The sequence below is a fragment of the Protobothrops mucrosquamatus genome, unplaced genomic scaffold, assembly GCF_001527695.2.
Source record: "Protobothrops mucrosquamatus isolate PMUCROS unplaced genomic scaffold, P.Mucros_1.0 scaffold1266, whole genome shotgun sequence".
NCBI lineage: Eukaryota > Metazoa > Chordata > Lepidosauria > Squamata > Viperidae > Protobothrops > Protobothrops mucrosquamatus.
This window is the reverse complement of record NW_015387472.1, coordinates 140,679-159,223: the sequence shown is the minus strand read 5'-3', so window position 1 is coordinate 159,223 and position 18,545 is coordinate 140,679. Positions and strand designations below refer to the sequence as shown.

General features: G+C 38.2%; 1 protein-coding gene across 1 annotated transcript in view; it reads right to left on the bottom strand.

Moving 5' to 3' along the window:
* TERT (telomerase reverse transcriptase) overlaps positions 1 to 18,545 on the bottom strand; it is a 33,816-nt gene that overhangs the window by 2,727 nt on the left and 12,544 nt on the right. Inside the window, exons 7-16 of the mRNA XM_029285093.1 lie at positions 17,586 to 17,747; positions 13,903 to 13,998; positions 12,675 to 12,760; positions 9,659 to 9,772; positions 7,248 to 7,319; positions 6,342 to 6,530; positions 5,161 to 5,287; positions 4,851 to 4,912; positions 3,626 to 3,750; positions 2,654 to 2,770 (exon numbers count right to left, since the gene is read on the bottom strand). Coding sequence (XP_029140926.1) covers positions 2,654 to 2,770; positions 3,626 to 3,750; positions 4,851 to 4,912; positions 5,161 to 5,287; positions 6,342 to 6,530; positions 7,248 to 7,319; positions 9,659 to 9,772; positions 12,675 to 12,760; positions 13,903 to 13,998; positions 17,586 to 17,747 — 1,150 coding nt within the window. The remainder of the gene's footprint in view (positions 1 to 2,653; positions 2,771 to 3,625; positions 3,751 to 4,850; positions 4,913 to 5,160; positions 5,288 to 6,341; positions 6,531 to 7,247; positions 7,320 to 9,658; positions 9,773 to 12,674; positions 12,761 to 13,902; positions 13,999 to 17,585; positions 17,748 to 18,545) is intronic.

The following is an 18,545-nucleotide window of genomic DNA, read 5'->3' as shown; positions in this document are numbered from 1 at the left end:
GTCCAATGCTGCGGCGGCAGTTGTCTCCCAAGCCGCCGCCTGATTTTCCATAGAGTATCACAGGGAATATCATGGCTTACGCAGTTCTGATCCCTGTAGGTATACACAGTCCTTGACTGACGGCCACAATTCAGCACGAAATTTTGGTCGTACATTGTTGCAGTTTTACAATGGTCGTTAAGCAAGTCACTGCTTGTTAAGCGAATCACTTGGTTGCTAAATGAACCACTAGGTGAATAATGTAACAATTCACTAAGTTAGTTATTAACTGTATAACTGTCTTTTAGGCAGACATTTGACCAGAATAGTATAGGGTCTCCTTCATGAGTAGATGGTTAGAAGACCTCCAAGGACCTTTCCAACATTGTTATTCTGTATTTTGTATTTGGCCCTAAGTCTAATGGGCCTTTTTTGCACGAAGATGACAAAAGAGTCACAAAACACAATCAAATGACTGCGGATTTTATAACTGCTCATAAATGTAAGCCAATTGCCAAGTGCCCAAAATGAAACCATTGGATGGCAGGGGTGGCATCGCAGTTGTAATTTTTGAGGATGAATGTAAGTAACAGACTATCCGTATAGACACATCACAGCATTATGAAGATCTTTTCCAAGATCTTCATGGCTGCTTTATCAAGTGCTAGTTTATGGCATATTTTTTGACTGCTTGTTCCCTAATATTGATCCTAAAAAGCAGACGTTATCCACCACTTTGATATCTTTATTGCCAATTCTAAGGCTGGTTGTCAAGAGTTTGGCCTATAATCTGTATGTTTATAGTTTTAGTCCCATTTTTTTATGGTGCTCCTTGACTTGCAAATCCTTTGCCTTTTCAAATTTAATACGTAAGACACTGTAATATAAGGTAAGGTTTTGGACTAGGAGCAGGAAGCCCAGGTTTTAGTTCTCCCTTGGGCACAGAAGTCAGTTATGAAACCTTGGCCTTAAATTATGATTTCACAAAATACCTATCTACCTATCTGCACTGGATCAGGGTGCTGATTATGGTTTATAACTTTCAAGAGGAGGCCTTCATCTTGCAGTGGACTGATTTGGGCTGATAATAATAAAAATACATATGCACATGCTGTTATTGCAGGAAAGATGCCAGTCATGGTGCAGTTAACACAATTAAAGAAGAAATACCTAGGCTGGGGGTAGGCAACCTTGGCTCTTTTATGACTCATGACTTCAACTCCCAGAATTCCTGAGCCAGCTATGGGAGTTGACGTCCACAAGTCATAAAAGAGCCAAGGTTGCCTACCCCTGACCTAGGCAATATTAACTTGCGATCATAAAAATCTCCTTATTGTAGCAACATTCCATTTATAAATGAAACTTAAGGCAGAGTTCTCTGTATGTTCGCTAAAAGAAAAATATAATTTTCTTAATACAATTAAACAATTTTCTTAACACAATTAAAACAATTTATACTAATTATCACAGTAACTAGTATTAATTTGACATAGATTTGCATTTTTAATTGAAAAATTAAAATTAGAAAATAACGCCTTTGTATATTGCTAACAGGATTTTTATTAAAGAGACATGTATATCATACTCCTATACTGAAAGCGCAATTGGAAATAGAGATAATATTTTGAGAGCATAGTAGCAGTTGACAAGCATTACGCTGCTTGTTATAGACTCTACTGATGTGGACAGATACATTTACTGATATGCACAAACAGATATACTGTAATACTTATCTCAGCCTAGCAGCTGTTAGAAGCAACCAGTTACTTGCAGCTTGAGCTAGATTGAGGCTGAACAAGAGTTACCCTCTGCTTGTCCCCTAGGCTGGCCAGACAATCTACCAAGGAATGGCTTGTCTTTTTCTAAAGTTCTGCTAGACCAGACATGTCAAACACAAGGCCCGGGGGCTGGATGTGGTCCGCGAAGCCATCCTGGAAACAGTGAGGGAACGGCCCCCTCTGCCTTGGCCCTGGCCAGCTGGGAGCCAATGTACAATTTTATGGTGGCCATCTATGCTGAAATGCATTCAGTCTTAGCTCCACAAGGCCGTCTGGAAACAGCGAGGAACCAGCCCCTGCCACTTCGGCCCCACCCCCTGGGTCCATGCTGGGGAGGTGTCACCTTTATGAGGAATGAAGAAATGCACCATCGCCTGGAAGTGGCCAGCAAATGGCCCTTGCCTACTTCACATATCCAGCTTGATGGACTCTGCCCTGGTCCCACTCCTTTCTGCCAGAGACCCTTAGATCTGTCCCACTCCTGCCCAGGCCCCCATAGGCACCCTTGACACGAATAATGGCCACGCTCACCCAGTAGGCCATACCCACTCCATCCATGCCCACCCAGTAGGCCACATTCACCTTGGCCACACCCACCCGGCCCCCAGAGGGCAACTGCAATGCTGATGCGGCCCTCAATGAAATTGAGTTTGACACCCCTGTGCTAGACTGTGAAGTTGCAGTGGAGTAGGGTGATAAGCTAATTCTAGTCTCCCTCCTCAGACGATGTGGAAAGAAGAATAACTATATCTGACAGGGCTTACAGAAAGAGGGTATCTAAGGTCCACAATCATGATACTAATCATCGTATTGTATATAAAATGTATAGACACTCTACGCATTCACTTGAAAACATCTAAAAAGTATGAAGGACATCAAAGGAAAGGAATACTTACACTGTCTGAGAGGTCCAACAAGACACTTGTAAATCACCCTGTGATTTGCCAATTTAGTGCTGAAGGCATGGAAGGAGAGCCACTGAACTGCTTTGTAAGAATGAGGAACTGAGCTACCTGTTACACGAAAAAAGAAATCCCCCAAACTTAGAAATGTATTTTGTGATTCTGTACAATTGCTCTTCTATAAAACATCGCTACTCTGGCACTCTTGAGGGACCAACCAGACTGATATTCGAATGCACTACCGGTTATTTTATTTTACTTCAAAAAGAAACAAAAAAAAATAAAACAACCAAAAACAAAACAAACCATGCTGTTGTCACCTTTGTGGGAGAATTATTGGGACCGCACTTCACACAGGAGATTTAATTCACTACATGCTGATGTCAAAATAAAAAATAAACGGTTGTACCCAGCAGTAACCCAGTGAGGGCTTCCTTTCCAAGCCAAAGAACATCTCTCAGAGGAAACAATCACTTCAGCAGACAAAAAAGGGGCTTAATATTACCTAGCTGGGTAATGAAATGTCTGCAAGCAACTGAGTTCAAAGGGCACCAAGGACTCCACAGTTAACTGCCCTTCTCTTAATGTCATAGTCCCACTTCTAATCACTATTCTTAAAGGCCATTTGAAGGGAGAAGGGGATAGCAACTTCCAATAATGCAACTTCAAGTTTAATTTGCTTTTAAGAAAGGAAAGAAGAACTATTTTGGCCTAACTGTTAAGATATTGGTTTAGAAACCAGGAGGCTGTGAGTTCTAGTCCTGCTTTACTCATAAAGCCAGCTGGGTGACCCTGGGCTAGTGAGCGTCTCTCAGTTCAGGAAGGAGGCAGTAACAAACCACTTCAGAAATCTTGCCAAGATTACTACAGGGATTGTCCAGGTAATAAAAAGCATTAAACAAAAGTCAGCCCGGGGCAGCCATTTTAAAAGGGGTATTAGGCTCAAAAGATATTTATTTCACTTACCTCCATTTTTAGTTTTCAGAAAAAAGAAGCAGAATGAAGCACTATCGGAGATGACCGTCAGGAAGAAACGTGGGTTATTTCTGATATGGTGATGAAATGGGAGCTGGAGAACACAGGCATGAAATCTAGCATGAAAAAAGCCACATATATTCCTTGCTTATAAGGGTTTCATATGTACCGGCATTTAATGTCACTGAATTTAAAATTCTGAGGTGCAGTTTGTACTGGATCAAATCAAGGAATTGACTGTGCGGGGGTGGCTTTAAAGCCAGCACATATATGGACTCTTAAGGGACTCACTACTGCTTGGGAACCTTAATTGTTCTCCATTAACTCTTGAACCAAATAGTGATGCAACACAGAAGAAAGCACCAAACTTCTCCTTCCATTTGGCCTTGACCAAAGGGCATGTTCTATAATTCTGATAAGCAAATGTTTGCAGAGAGGAGAGAGGGGAAGGGGAAAAAAACCCTTGCAAGAGAAAAAATATGTTCAATTGTAAAGTCATTAAAGGATTATCAGTACTTAAGAAAGTGAAGATGGGAATTCTAATGCAGCAAGCAAGGGCAAGGCAGGAAGATGCAGGTCAAAGCCCAGACATATTTTATACAGACACAATGTTCCCGAGCCAAAACTGGTTAATAAATTACATGCTTACCCTCTGCTTTCTGACAGCAGAAGAGAAGGCATGAGGGGTGGGGGTGGAGAGCAGCTGCATGTTCACAGTTGTTTAAACTGACATGAACTGACATCGGTTTTGATCTAAGAATGATGCAGATGCATTCCTAATAACATTTACTTAACCAAGAAAGGGCCAAATGCTTACATTGACCCACAATGAAGTTCAGGCAAACTTGCACAACAGCAGTTCTGAGGAGACCTTCTGTATATTGCCATCCCTGACCATGCTGCTATGCCTGTCTAACTGCCCCTTCATTTTTTCCCCCAACAACCTCTGATCTGTTTAGACTCAAAGATTTCCCAGGTTATCAAACCAAACTCATGTCCAGTTAGTTTCTTTATTTTAAAAGGGCTTGCTTTTTTGCACTGGCACTCGGTCTCTAAAAGGTTCGCCATCACTGTGCTAGATGTATTCAAAACACTCCATTAAAGGGCCATAGCCCAGCACATTTTAAACAAACGTTGAGAAAGCATAGTGTCACATCTTCCTTACCCACCTCACATTCCCAGGGCGGTTAACAGGGCTTTAAAGTTACATGCTTACCTGTAGGCCTGCAGAAGTAGTATCTTGTAAATATTAATGTACACTGTCCTAAGGCTATTGATCTAAATTTAGAGCAGGGAAAATAGAAAAAGATAATAAAATGTTTCTCCAGCAAACAAACATAAATTAAATCAAAATTGTAGATTGAAGGATATAATAAGTATTGTATGCCAAGATAACTGTAATGACATCAGTTTCTGGTTCAAGTCGATTGGGTGGCACTAAATATCCAGATTTGACTGTATGTTTGAGATCATTATGCATATAAAGTACTTTTCAGGCATCCCTTCTGAATTCTGCATTCTCTTACCTGTAAATCTACCAATAAGGGATGACATTTGAGCTGCAGGACTGCAAGCAATTTATTTCTCATGTTCACACCAGCTTTTCTAGTATAGTTGAAAGACAGGCTTGACCTGATAGATGTGTAAGCATAACTGCAGTGGAAGATAAGTGGAGAAGGAGATCAACGTAATTTAGACATCATTATAGTTCATTAGATATTTTTCCTATTACAAAAATATATTTAAGTTAGCTTTTACAAAATTCAAAACATGAATATTTGAAATAATGATCATGTAGGGAAGCATTAAACATTTTAAAATTAGAAGGTCATAACATCTTAAACATTTTGATGGCAATCTATAATTTTTAAAGAAGTGCTTAATTATTTGTAACTTTATACAAAAGGTTCTGGACTTATGCAGAAATCATTTGGAGTTTTCCAGAATTTAGGACTGTTGTTGAGTGGTCTGCCTTGTCCTCTCATCACACATTTCTACACATGGTTCCCTGTCACTCTTCAAACTTACAGCTCAAAACAATTCACATATCAAGGCTGTCACTTGGATGGTGCAATTCAGATTGAAAAATAAAAAGTCTTGCAATCTGCTGAATGATCAACTCTATTAATTCCAAATATTCCTTCACAGAAATCTGAAATATTCTATTTTTAGATCTCCACAAATTAATCTATTAATCAAAAAATGCATCCCACTAAGTGTGTGATAGAGCATCTTTTATGCCTGCCAGATTTAATCTACAAACACAGCAAGGATTTAAGTTTTATAGAAATCAAAACTGTAGGTTATAGTAGAGGCTTGAAAGCTCATCTTTTTGCTTCTAGTAAGGTATATTACTTAGGCTATCAAATTATTTGAGTTGATTCATCATCTATTTCATAATCTATGTAGATTACTCTGTGTATTATGAAACATGTACTTTGGGAGGATAATATAGTTCTAAATGATTTTAAATTTAACAAAAGTCACTTGAATATAGCGGACTATTTTCACTATGTTTTTGTACTTCACATTCTAACTAACTTGCCACAACCAGCCTTTAAAGATAAGCAAATATGCCGTTTACCTATGGGTCTTTATTTAATTTAACTTTGCCTACTAAATTTAGCCTCACTGATTCATCCATTAAATCTTTGGTTTATCAACTGTCTTAATATTAATGCAATAACTATTCCTGAATAGTACATACCTGGAGTAATCATGGTAAATTTCAAGAGTCTGTGTATTAATTAATAATCCACACCATGGGATAACACAGTGAGCTGGTAATTGTTTGAACTCCAAGCTACGTGGAACGTTCTCATCCACAGGAAAATTCACCACAGTCTTAGATGGATTTATAACAAAGCCATACTCTGGAATGCCTTTGGCTAGAGTCCTACATGAAGGAAAATATATGTTCCAAATTGCTACCTAAAATATATATACATCATGAATTCCACCACAATAACTAACTGCAGATACGTATGATAAATTCCTCCAAATAAGTAATCAGCTGTATAGTCTCTCCAAAACTCCAGAATTTTAATAGTTAGAATGAAAGCTGGGGAAAGCTGCTTGTAGGTCAGATGTAGGTTACACCTGATAGGTTAGGTTTTGACATTAGAATTGCTAATTTTAAGCAAGATGGCAATAAGCCTAAAATATAAGACCTTTATAACCTCCCCCGCCCCCGCCCCCCAGATTGGCTTTTCTTCAGTTATGTGAATTTAGTCACTTCTACTTGCTTACCCCCTTTTTTATAAAGTCCATTTTGGTTTTGCTAACCATGGAAAGAGCAAGGACTGATCACTTTATTTAGAATCAATATACCAGCAGGATCATAACCCATGCTTTTCATGGAAATCATTGCTATCTCTACAGCACTTTATTGAAAGTTTCAGTTTATTTCCTCTTGCATATATTCTAAAGAATGCATATATTTAAAAGAAAGCATTTTAAGTGCACCTTTATGGAATATCCATATAGAAAAATGTGAAAGAACAGCAGAATAGGACAAAGTAGGAATGTTTTCATTCCTTTGTGCACAGAAAATTAAAATTCAAGGAAAGACAATTAAATCACTCATTAAAAATAGTATCTTTCATTGTCATACCTCAGAAATGTTTTTGCTTGTTCTAAATGAGGTGTAACGAGCAGAAAATCATCTGTTAAACGCATCAGTACTCTGTAATATGAAAAAAGTTAATATCTTGGTCTTGGGTACATTTAAATTTTAAAGCACGAATGCATTGCTCATAGTTCTTCATTTTTCAATTACTTGAGGTAAACGTAATACACATATTACTCCCATTACATACACTGTTCTATTATCCAAATCTTCATTATAAAAAAATGTATCAGTACTATAAATTAAACCTTTCAACCATAAATAAAATTGGCACAAAAACAAACAGGATTGTAAGTTCTGATCATCCATCACAATGATGGATGAATCCACTTGCTGTGTTTAATTCCCATACAATGAGAAGCTGATTGGACTTGAATCTGAGCAGAAGAATACACTGGAAAAAAACCTGACTCAATTTTTTTCTGAGAACTTAAGTAAGGATAACAGGATATGCTTGGGTTTTTGCAGACCTTCTCCATACCATCTGCCAGACCTCAGAGTCAGGCTGAAGATACAAATAAAGACTTCCTTGGATCAAATGTGGCTTAAATTCTGTGTGTCCACATAATCTTCCTGGCAGCAAAAGTGCTTTGTCACTGCCTTTCTCCCAGATGGTTTTCACACTTTTCAATTCAGGCTTTGCCTTCAGAATTTCTGGTAACCTCTCATCCAAGCACTAGCTACTCAACTCAGTATAGTCATTATTACTGATAATAAAAAAACTTCCTAAATATCTTGCCAATACCATAATTTTGCCAGAAATCTTGATACACTGCAAGCAAATCAAATAAGCTTATACTCTACACATATCTGAGAAAGGTTGTATTAATGTGGTGCTTATCCCAGCACCACATTCACAGAAGGGAAAATAACACCCTTCCCAGAAGTCTCAAAATAATTTAGTTTTGGGTCAAAGTGGGAGAAGAGGATAAATTCATTGTTGGCTCTTGAACACCTTTGTTACAGGGGTCATCACATAGGCAAACGTGGGTGCCCTCGATCTATTTTAATGGGCTAGTATAACATGTCAATATTTACTTGTTCTGATTTAAATGTTGGAGGAGGTAAGAAAGACACAAGTATAGGATGTGCTTATTGCTTGATCCAGAAAGACTTGACTAAGTATTGGTTTTTTATTTCATTTCAAGCTGCACCTTTGAAGAAAGCAACTCTGCATTCTTATGTGTATGCCAAAGAATCTGGTTGGGATTGCTGGCTCCTGGTTATATCAAAACTGATATAACTTTTTGTACTGTCATATTCTGAAATAGATTCTGGAAGGAGTATTTTGCCAGAAATGCCACTATTTTTATGAAGTACTAGCAAAAGGGAGTTTTGTCAGATTCCTGGAGACAAAGAGCTAAAATTCCTAGGCCTGCTTGAAATGCAGCTTTGAAAATAGTTTACATTCTGATGCAGATACATATGGATGTTGGGGAGGAGGTACCGTGTTTCCCCAAAAATAAGACTTGATCTTATTTTTTTTTGCCTCCAAAAGCACCAGATTTTATTTGGGGGGGGGGTGTCTTTTCCACTCACCTCCAGCGCCGACAGCCCTGCCCAGCCAGCCCACTTCTTCTGTGGCCGAAGGAGCAGCTGAGAGTGGAGCTCCGGCATGCATTTCACAGTCAAAGGCCTTTCCGGAAAGCCACTACAGCCGAGAACCGAGCTATGGATTCAATCCATAGCTTGGTTCTTGGTTGCAGTAGCCTTCCGAAAGGCCTGACTGCGAAATGCAAGTCTGGGGATGCCGCAGAAGAAGTGGGACGGTGAGGAGAGGCCTGGCTGCAAATTAAGTGGGTATGGGGCGCGTGGGGCAGCTCCACACCCCCACCCCAGCTTGATTTTTAGGTATGTGCCTCACCCCAAAACTAGGGTTTATTTTTAGGGTAGGGCTTATATTAGGCCCACCCCAAAAAATCAAGCTAGGGCTTATTTTCGGGGTAGGTCTTACTTTTGGGGAAACACGGTAGTAATGGCACGTGTCATTACATCATACAAGTGAGGCAAATTAGTGACGTCATGCAGCTGACACAATATAATTTGCATAAATTTGATTTCACAGTGACACATGTAACAATGTAGCTTTAACCAAACACCTATATAGAATCTTCCTATGTTTCAAGTTGGCTAGGTTGCCTGTTTCTCAACTTACATCTGTTGGATTATAATTTGATAGACAGAACTGGAGCAGGAACAGGCTCTGATCTGTAATATGTTTGGCAGACATGCGGGGGAAAATAATAATCCCTCCATCTCCTTTCATCCTTAATTGGAAGAGTTTATACTGGGCTTCATGTTATTACCTGATACTTAACTTTTATAAAGATTGTAGCACAAGAGAGTTTGGTCCTTTGGGAATGGCTAAGATGCCAAACAGCAGAATAACACCTTACCCGTCCTTTTGCACATTGCACAGTAACTTATTCTCCATGTCTCCATAGCAGAGGTTGCAAAGTAGAGTTGATAAAATGGAGCCCTGGGGAATTCCACAGCACTGCACATAGTACCTGAGAAATGCCAGGAACCAAAAGTCCACTGTCATTAAGAACTCAAATCTGGTAGTAAAGCAAAGTTAGTTGTAGTAAGGCCGATCATTTCACTGCAATAAGAAAGTATTTTCTGATGGGCAAATTGTGTATCATATGAGAAACATATGACATTGACAATGATTTCCCTGTAAATAGAGTAAGTAAGTGGGACTTGAGCTGGAATCTTGGTGGAAGGGACAGAAAATAGGCTTTTCTATTAGGACAACATTGCCCCAAGTTCTGTTGGATAGCAATACTCAGAATTCTGAATCGGTATATTGATTCATCTGTTCAACAACTCCTCAAATAAACACCTATTTCTCTCTCCCCACCTGGCAATAAAGATTCACACTGGTATCTCATGGGCTTCTCCCTTTGTATCTCATGGGCTTCTCCCTATGTATCTCTTCTCTTTACCTTCAGCTACACAAGCAGTAACATGAAACGGAATATTTCTGACATAGCTGAATAGACAACTTGCCTAACTATATTCTTAAGTTTGTGGATCATGAAAATATTGTTAAAATCTTCCCCTGCAGTAGAACACAATGCATTCAAATGCATTCAAACGCTGGAGGTACGGTATCTGATGGATTTGGTCTATATTTGTATTTAAAATAAGCCTGAGTATATGGGACAACAGTACATATTTCACTTCCCACCTGCAGGTACATTCCACACTACCAATCAGGATTCTACTCACTATGATTTTCCTAGGCTGGGGGGAGGCAGAATAACTGTCTAATGGAGAGAGAGGAAGAGAAATAAATTTAAAGGATTTCTGGGAAAGGGATGGCAAATTGAAGATAGCTTTGGCTGGCTTTCCTCAAGGCTTTTGCTGCCAAGAATGGAGGCAGAGAGCGGCATGCATGCCCCTCCCGGCCTCCGTTCTTGGCGGCAAAAGCTCTTTGCAAAAATGACCGGAGCCTACAGGGATGCAATCTTTCACCCCTGCAGGCTTCAGCAAGCCTTTGCTCAAGGCTTTTGCCGCCAAAAATGGAGGCTGGGAGAGACACACACACCCCTCCCGGCCTCCGTTCTTGGCGGCAAAAATTTTTTTCAAAGATGACTGGAGCCTGCAGGGATGCAATCTCTTGCCCCTGCAGGTTTGGGCAAGGAAACGGCACACAGACAGAAGGCCTGAAACACCGAAACTTCCCATCCATTTGCAAAGGCTTCTGGCACGGATCTCGTTCAGGCCTCCATTTGCAGAGAATGGAGGCCTGAAGTACTGCGAAATCAGTAGCGAATTCTCTGCAAAGACAGGGAGGGCCTGAAGCACTGAAGCAGGCAAAGAAACCGCGGCAAAGAGGCTGGAGAAGAGACAGCTTGCTAGATCTTTGCAAGGTAAGTCTCCACAGGCCCAATGCGGGGGGAGGGGGGAAATAGGCAGACGAATGTTGCAGTGCCTCTGCGGTCATTCATAAGGGGGAACGACCGTCGCGGTGCTGCAACATTTGTAACCTCAGGACTATGTCGTAAGAACTTGAGGAGGGTGATGTCGTAACTTCGAACAGTCACTGTGAACTGTCGAAACTCGAGGATTACTTGTATGACAAAAAGAAAATGGAGCTAAACCAGTGGTATGTTTGGAAACATTTCTTCTTGCACATGTGTAAGTTGATTTCCCAATCCAACGTCTGCCACCATTTGAATAAGCGGATTCCTCCCCCATTCCCAGTGCTTAGATCAGGGGTAGTCAACCTTGGCTCTTTTATGACTCGTGGACTTCAATTCCCAGAATTCCTGAGCCAGCTTAGCTGGCTCAGGAATTCTGGGAGTTGAAGTCCACGAGTCATAAAAGAGCCAAGGTTGACTACCCCTGGCTTAGATGCTCCTCTTTGTCCAGAGTTTATGTAAGTTCATCCCTGCCCTCTAATCTCTCTTGTCTATTCTCCTAAATGCTCTAGATTTGCCCTCTACTATACCCTAACCCATGTTTTAGATAAATTGGTCCCTCTTCAATCAACTCTTTTAATTTTTTTTTTAGTAATAATAGAATGAATACACAAATGGCTGGCATTTCAGGAGCTATCTGAATGCATTCAAGAGGAAAGGCTGGCTGGCTAAGCACAGAGTGCTCTGAGGTCAGAATCAGTTTAAATCCTGACAGATGTTCTGGCTTCTACCCTCAAGAGGGTTAAGAATGATCTTTAGAAGAAAAGATTATTTGAAAATCGCACAGCAATGACTGTAGCTGAAGTGAATTGAAAATGAAAGGACTTGGGAAAAAAGAAACAAAATGAACAGCAAAATAACAAGAGGCTGTGTGCCATCAAGATAAATAATCACTGTAGCTTTATATGCCATCAAAACCAAGTGGCAAGAATAGTAATTGCTAAAAAAAAAAAAAACAGCAACAGCAGTATAAATACTTCTCTTAATGACAATAAAGGTTATCTAATCTGATCTAATCTAAATCTAGTGAAGAAATCCAAGGTCCCCTAAGGTTAATAAATCCTTCAAGGTCCTTTCCAACTTTATGTTCTATGAAAACTTAAAAACTTAGGGAATTGTAGATTCCTTAGTTCGGAAAAGAGTGAGTTAGAACCATAGTATTTGCCACCAACTTTAACCATTTTAAAAAGCGCTAGCACAAATTCATGGCAAATCAATGGCTCCTCTCCAAGACGATTATATAAATATTTCTTGTAATAAAGGCAGCAGGCCTTTCAGTAATAATTGCTAGAGAATATGGGTGGGAGGATATTCAGATGCTCAGCTTGGGGGCTCTCAGGGGCCATCTAGTGGGCCATTTTGGAAAAGACTGAAAGGGTTTGAGGCCCTTACCCAACCTCCTAACATCCTATCACAATTAAAATCCAATCAAAAGCAAGTTGCCAGGTGAAACATTCCTATAAAGCTTACAATAAACATGTACCTGTCCTCAATCTTCAGGATATTATTAGGGATCAACTGCAAGAAAAACTCCCGGAGGCTAGAACTGCTTTCCCTCAGAGAAACACTCTGCAATAACAAAAAGAAAAGTAAATATAAAAACAGCCCAGGTAAAATATTTTTAAATGAGACCTGTGCATTTTTGGGTTGGCAAATCAGTAAATTAAGTGAAGAAAATCCCCCTCTCCTACTTTGCAGTTAATTACTGTCCCTTGATAGTTATCACCTACTTCATTAAGAAGGGATGGGGAGGGGAATGTAATTGCAAAAGGCAAACCAAATTAGGCAAAACAACCCATACTGATCGATGTAACACAGGATCATATTAGCCCAACTATAGTTTTCAATATGTATTCATTTGTAATCTGTATGGCCAAACTTCTAAGAACCTCTTGTGTATTTAAAGGTCCAGTATGTGGTAGTACTACATGAAAGAAAAAACTCGTTCAGAAATTAAAAATACCTATAATAAAATAAACTATAATCATAATCTATAATAAAATAAGGAGGATGCATAACCTATAATGAAATAAGCCTATCCATCAAAATGACACTGTATGTTACTACCATCTAGTGGTAGTATCTGGCAATAACACCCAATCAGCGATACTCAAAAGGTAAATTCCAATAAACATAGTATGTACACTGTCAATTGAAAGAGAATTGATAGAACACTTGAATGAGCCCATTTAAGACTATATAAATGTGCAGTTCAAAAGGTATAAATTTTACATATGCAAATGTCAAGGTTTCTTATAAATTTCCCTTAGACATTTGGAATAAGTTGGACACCATGATACCCAGGGCTTTTTTCTCATAGAACGTCCAGAACGGAGTTCCGGCATCTTTTTGGGATGGAACCTTGTAGGGTAGGCAAAGCGGGTTGTGTGACATGTGTGAGTTCCAGCACCTTTTTTTTTTTTTTTTTTTTTAAGAAAAAAAGCACTGATGATACCCATTAAGATTTGAAGCATTAAAGCAAGACAGGAACCAGGAGGGGGAAAAAAGAGATGGCTTGAACTTTGAGCCATGTTTGTAACTGTTTAACATTTTAAGATACAGTGAGAGGCAGCTTTCAGACTTGCAAACCAAGTTTTTTCAGGACCAGAGTGTTGCTAGATTGAAAAGCAGCTCTCTGAAAGCTTGCTGAAAAACAGGCAGATATTTGTAAATTCTTTTTCAGAAATATAAATTCTAGCTGTTAAAATTACCTGTTCAACAATTATAGCATTTCTCAGTGAAGTGCTCTGTTGAAGATGAGATACAAACTGTTTCATTCCATATATAAACTCATTGTAAGTTGAGACCTGTAAAAACATTCAAATTAAGTTATTTTAACTTCACAAAAGACTATAACATATAACATAAAACAGGAAAGGGTAAGATATCTGAGTAAAAAAATACCAATAATTTTCAGATATAAAAATAAAAATTCAAAAGCATTCTCTGATAATGCCCAGGATTAAAAACATAACTGGGGACAAGAAAGACTGGTTAACAAGTCTGGCCACTTAGTTTTTCCCAAACAGAATGAAAAAAGTTTTCTTTAAAACCTAAAACCTAGCTTAAAAAGTATAATGAACATCACCAGATAGGCCTGAGAATCAGTTTTGGCTTAACAAAGTTAATTTATGTAAGGCTACTTATATAAATTATATGTTCAATGAAGTTATTAGAATGCATAAGACTGCAGGTTATCAGATACATTTTAATGGAGCCATAATGGCTATATTCTTATTACAGCCTATAAAATGGCTGTACTCTCCCAGAGATTGTTCTATATACCTTTACTTGTTTAATTGTTTTCATGTTTGTAATTTGTACGGCTAATTTTTTTTGGGGGGGGGTGTGTTGGTAGTATTTGTTTTAATTTTAAACTGCCCAATCATGAATGTATAAATTGAAATATATAAACTGAATAAATGAGCAAACAAATAAACAAACCAAAAGCCATTCTGTATGAATGCCATGATATAAATTACATTTATTTTCAAATATCAAATTAAAAAGAAAAAAGACATTAAAATGTTAAATAATTGCAAAAAATCATATTTAACACCCAAATCCAAGAATCAATTATTTAGCCTAATTGGTGCTGCTCCTTGTAGAAATTAGGAGATAGGCTACATCAATTCTGGTGACAAAAAACTACAATATTTTAAGTCCTAGAAGCAAACGTGACTTTAAATATAAATATGGGCATATATCAATATCCATGGGGAAACCTTCTCACCAATACTCTCTTCTTTTTAGCACTGCTTCCTTTTACTTCAAGCTGAACATTTGCAGAATGAAGTAGCACAAAAGATACACAGAAGAAGAGAGTTAATGCTTACTATAGGAATCACACAGAGAAGATGTTGCTCTACTTAATTTTGGTTGATAGAAAAGGAATAATTTTATTAAAAGTCTCTCCCTAAGCAGCATTTTTTGTAAAATTGGATCAGACAGGAAAAAACAAAACCAAACAAAAAAAAACCCTACAAAAAGGATTAACTGAAAAGTTCTTCACAAATTGTTCAGTGTGATGTCATTATACTTTTCTGGAAAATCCATCAAAAGATCCCCTTTCTGCTGGGTTTATTCAAAAAATAAGATAAAAAAACTAGTGCAGCTCTTATCTTCTGCAAGAAAGAAAATCCACTTCTTTCTTCTGCAGAGCAAAATGAAAGGGAAGATGTCTTTCATCAGCATTTGCAAAAACCTGTTGCAAATGAGGAAAACCACGGCAAAGGCCGCAGTGGTAGTTGTGACCACAATGGGCAGAACAAAATCCATGTAAAACTCCAAGGGTTATTACCATGTTGTGATTTATCTAGTATAGGATGTACAGCTTCCTTGTAAGGATCACAGGGAGTACTACTAATCTCTCGAGGGTCACCTTCTTTGAGATCTCAGGTGAACAGAGCAATCTTTAACTCATCAGGAATACCTAATTCTTTGGGAAACTTACAGTAGTTTTTAGTTCCCTGGGGAAATTCCAGCTTGATGTAGAGTGAAATCTTCTTCAACCTATTAGCTATTCAAGAGATTGGAAACCCAAGGACTTCCGGTTTTGTGTTGCAGATGCAGGAAGGCAAGGCTCTACCTTCTGTGCCTGATTTCGCCCTGCTGTGGGCCCTGAAAAAGACCTAAAGTTGCCCCGAAGCAATGAAGGAGGGGTGCCTTAAAGAAAGCCCTCTAAACCGGCAGGGGAAAGACCGACCACACCTCTGCGGCTGGCCATTAGCTGCTGACAACCGAAGAACAAAAGCCTTAATTAGCACGTCGTAAACAGCATGTTTGGACTAGGTGAGAATATTTTGATCCTTTCTTTACTATTTTACAACTGAATTTCCTGGGAAAGGGTCTCAAGAAGCCTAAAATCTCCAGATGTGAATGGAAGCGGAGTTTTAAATTTGTTATGGGGAACAGAAATACATAATACTGAAGTAAAGTAACACAAAACTACAGTTTTGATAAATCTGAGAACTGAGATGATTGTTAAGATTTTCTCCTGAAAAAAAATTATTGAGGTGAAATATAAGAAACCAACCCTTTAAGAGTGAAAAATGGACTTTGAATGACATCTAGTGGTGGATTTAAGTACAGCACCATAACTAGCTCCTTGGCTGCTTGGTACAGCGGGCAATAAAGGAAAATATTTTGGCATTTTTATCATCCTGACCTTCTTGGACTATAAATACCTACTGAGCTTAGACTTTTAATCTCAAGAGCTAGTGGGAGAGAAAGAAAAGATAGTCTTTTGAATACATCTAGCTGCAGGGAGGTTGAACATTTTGAACACTTGGAACATTGTGGACTACAACCTTGCCTGACTGATAATTTTCAGGATACTTGAGACAAAAGATTACTATAAAACATTGCTATTAGGACTGGATTATAAAGGCTAAAGGAAAATATCTTCCACTCTTACTGAGACTGGTGATACTAAATGATTTCTAGGAATGATGCCTCAAGAAAAAACAAATATTTTTCAGAAGGAAATATTCTCTATGATACAGCAAATTCATCAAACAATTGTTGCAAAAAAGAGGGCATAAAAAGAAACCATAATGAGAATAAAAATAACCTAGATGATATAAAAGACCAAATCTCCAAATTGAAGCTACAACAGGAAACCTCCCAGATAACGACTTCAAAGTATGAACAAATAAACCAGAAATCAGAGGATGAAGCAGAAGAAATGCATCTAGAGGTGGAGGAGATAGGAGAAGGGAAATATGGACTGCCATATACAAATAAAATAGTGCAAGACCTACTTATAACAATGAAAATACAAAAGATCTCTTACTTCTCCAAAATACACCTGAGGACAAGGAAGAAGATTCAAGAAAACGGAACATAAGAGCAGGCAGGGGAAATGTCTAGGGAATGTGGATGGGCAGAGTTCCCCCCCAAAAAATACTTTACCTAAATTGCCTTTCTTATGCCAAGCAGCTTGCACAAAAATAGAAAGAAAATTTTGGGGCTATTTAATTGCCTTGGCTTGGAAAGCTACTCAGCAAAGAAAGAAAGCGAGAGTTAGACTTAAAAAACAGAAGATTTGATTTATCAGAGGGGGCACTATCTGTTTAATATACCTGTTTGAATATGATTAAAAGAACGGATGACCCTTATATAAAACTATATTTTTATAATGGAAGATACGATTTAGAATTAAAATAACATTTTTTTCTTTTTTTGATATGGGAAATTTAAAAAAAAAGAGGATTGGTATGAATAATTTTTTTTTTAGTTGGGCTACAGGAAAAAGTGAGCAGGGTTGAAAACTGCAGGGAGAGCATCAAAATACTACCACATAGAGTTTGAGTTGCACTATGTGACCTAACACATTTAAAGAACCCAACTTTACTTTTTTAGTAATAATGAGGAACTCTCATGTCTCTCTTACGTGTGTTCTGTAACATTTTTTAATACATCCATTTCCAGTCCTGATGATTGCTGCATAGCGTCGTAGGCTGTAGGTGGTATTTCTGTCTGGTGCAAGAATCTGTAAAATCACTTCTACCAGTTTATCATGGGGAAGAGTGTCATAAGCTCCTCTGACATCAGCCTGGAAAAGAAACAGATGCAATTTCTTAACTTTCAAGTTTTAAATGTCACTCAAAATAAATGTGGTAACAACAGAAAAGTATTCACTCACAGGTTGATAAATTATGCAACCGTCATGGTTTTCCAATAACATCAGTGTGCATAGTGGCCACTTATAATTCTTTATAAATAAAGAAATGTAACAGAAGGCATTTTTTTCATTTTATTTATTCAATTTCTGTAGCCCCCAACTCAACCAAGTGATTCTGTGCAGCTTTGGTTTGATTATATGTAATTATGCTCACCTTCAGTAAAGGATGGAGATTAACCATCCTCCCCAAAAAAAGAAATGTTCATTTTTTTCCCCAGAAGGGCTGAGGAAAGTTAAGAGCTGGATAGAGGGAGACGAACTGTATGCCCTTATTGTTAATGATCACTGATCATAACAAAAACTATGTTTATCTGCCTATATATGCTCTTGTCTTTGAGACAAAGTTCAAGACCTTCAAACATTTTTGTGGAATTTCTACAAAACGGATATATTTACTAAATGGTGTGGAGAAGTACAGGGCAAATTTTGGGCTGTAGAACCTTTTGTTTTTTTCTGCAACGTTGAAGAACAATTAATGCTAGATATAAGTTATCAGTTAAGGAATGAGAATATAGTTGGCAAAATAGAAACTGGATAACACAATTTTTGTGAACTAGGAAGATTGAATTTTCCTTAGGAATGAAGAGGGAATGTGTTTGATTTCACTGCTATCTTGATGAAAATCCACATGTTTTCCTGAGAATGCCCTTAATTCTACACTCCTGTGTA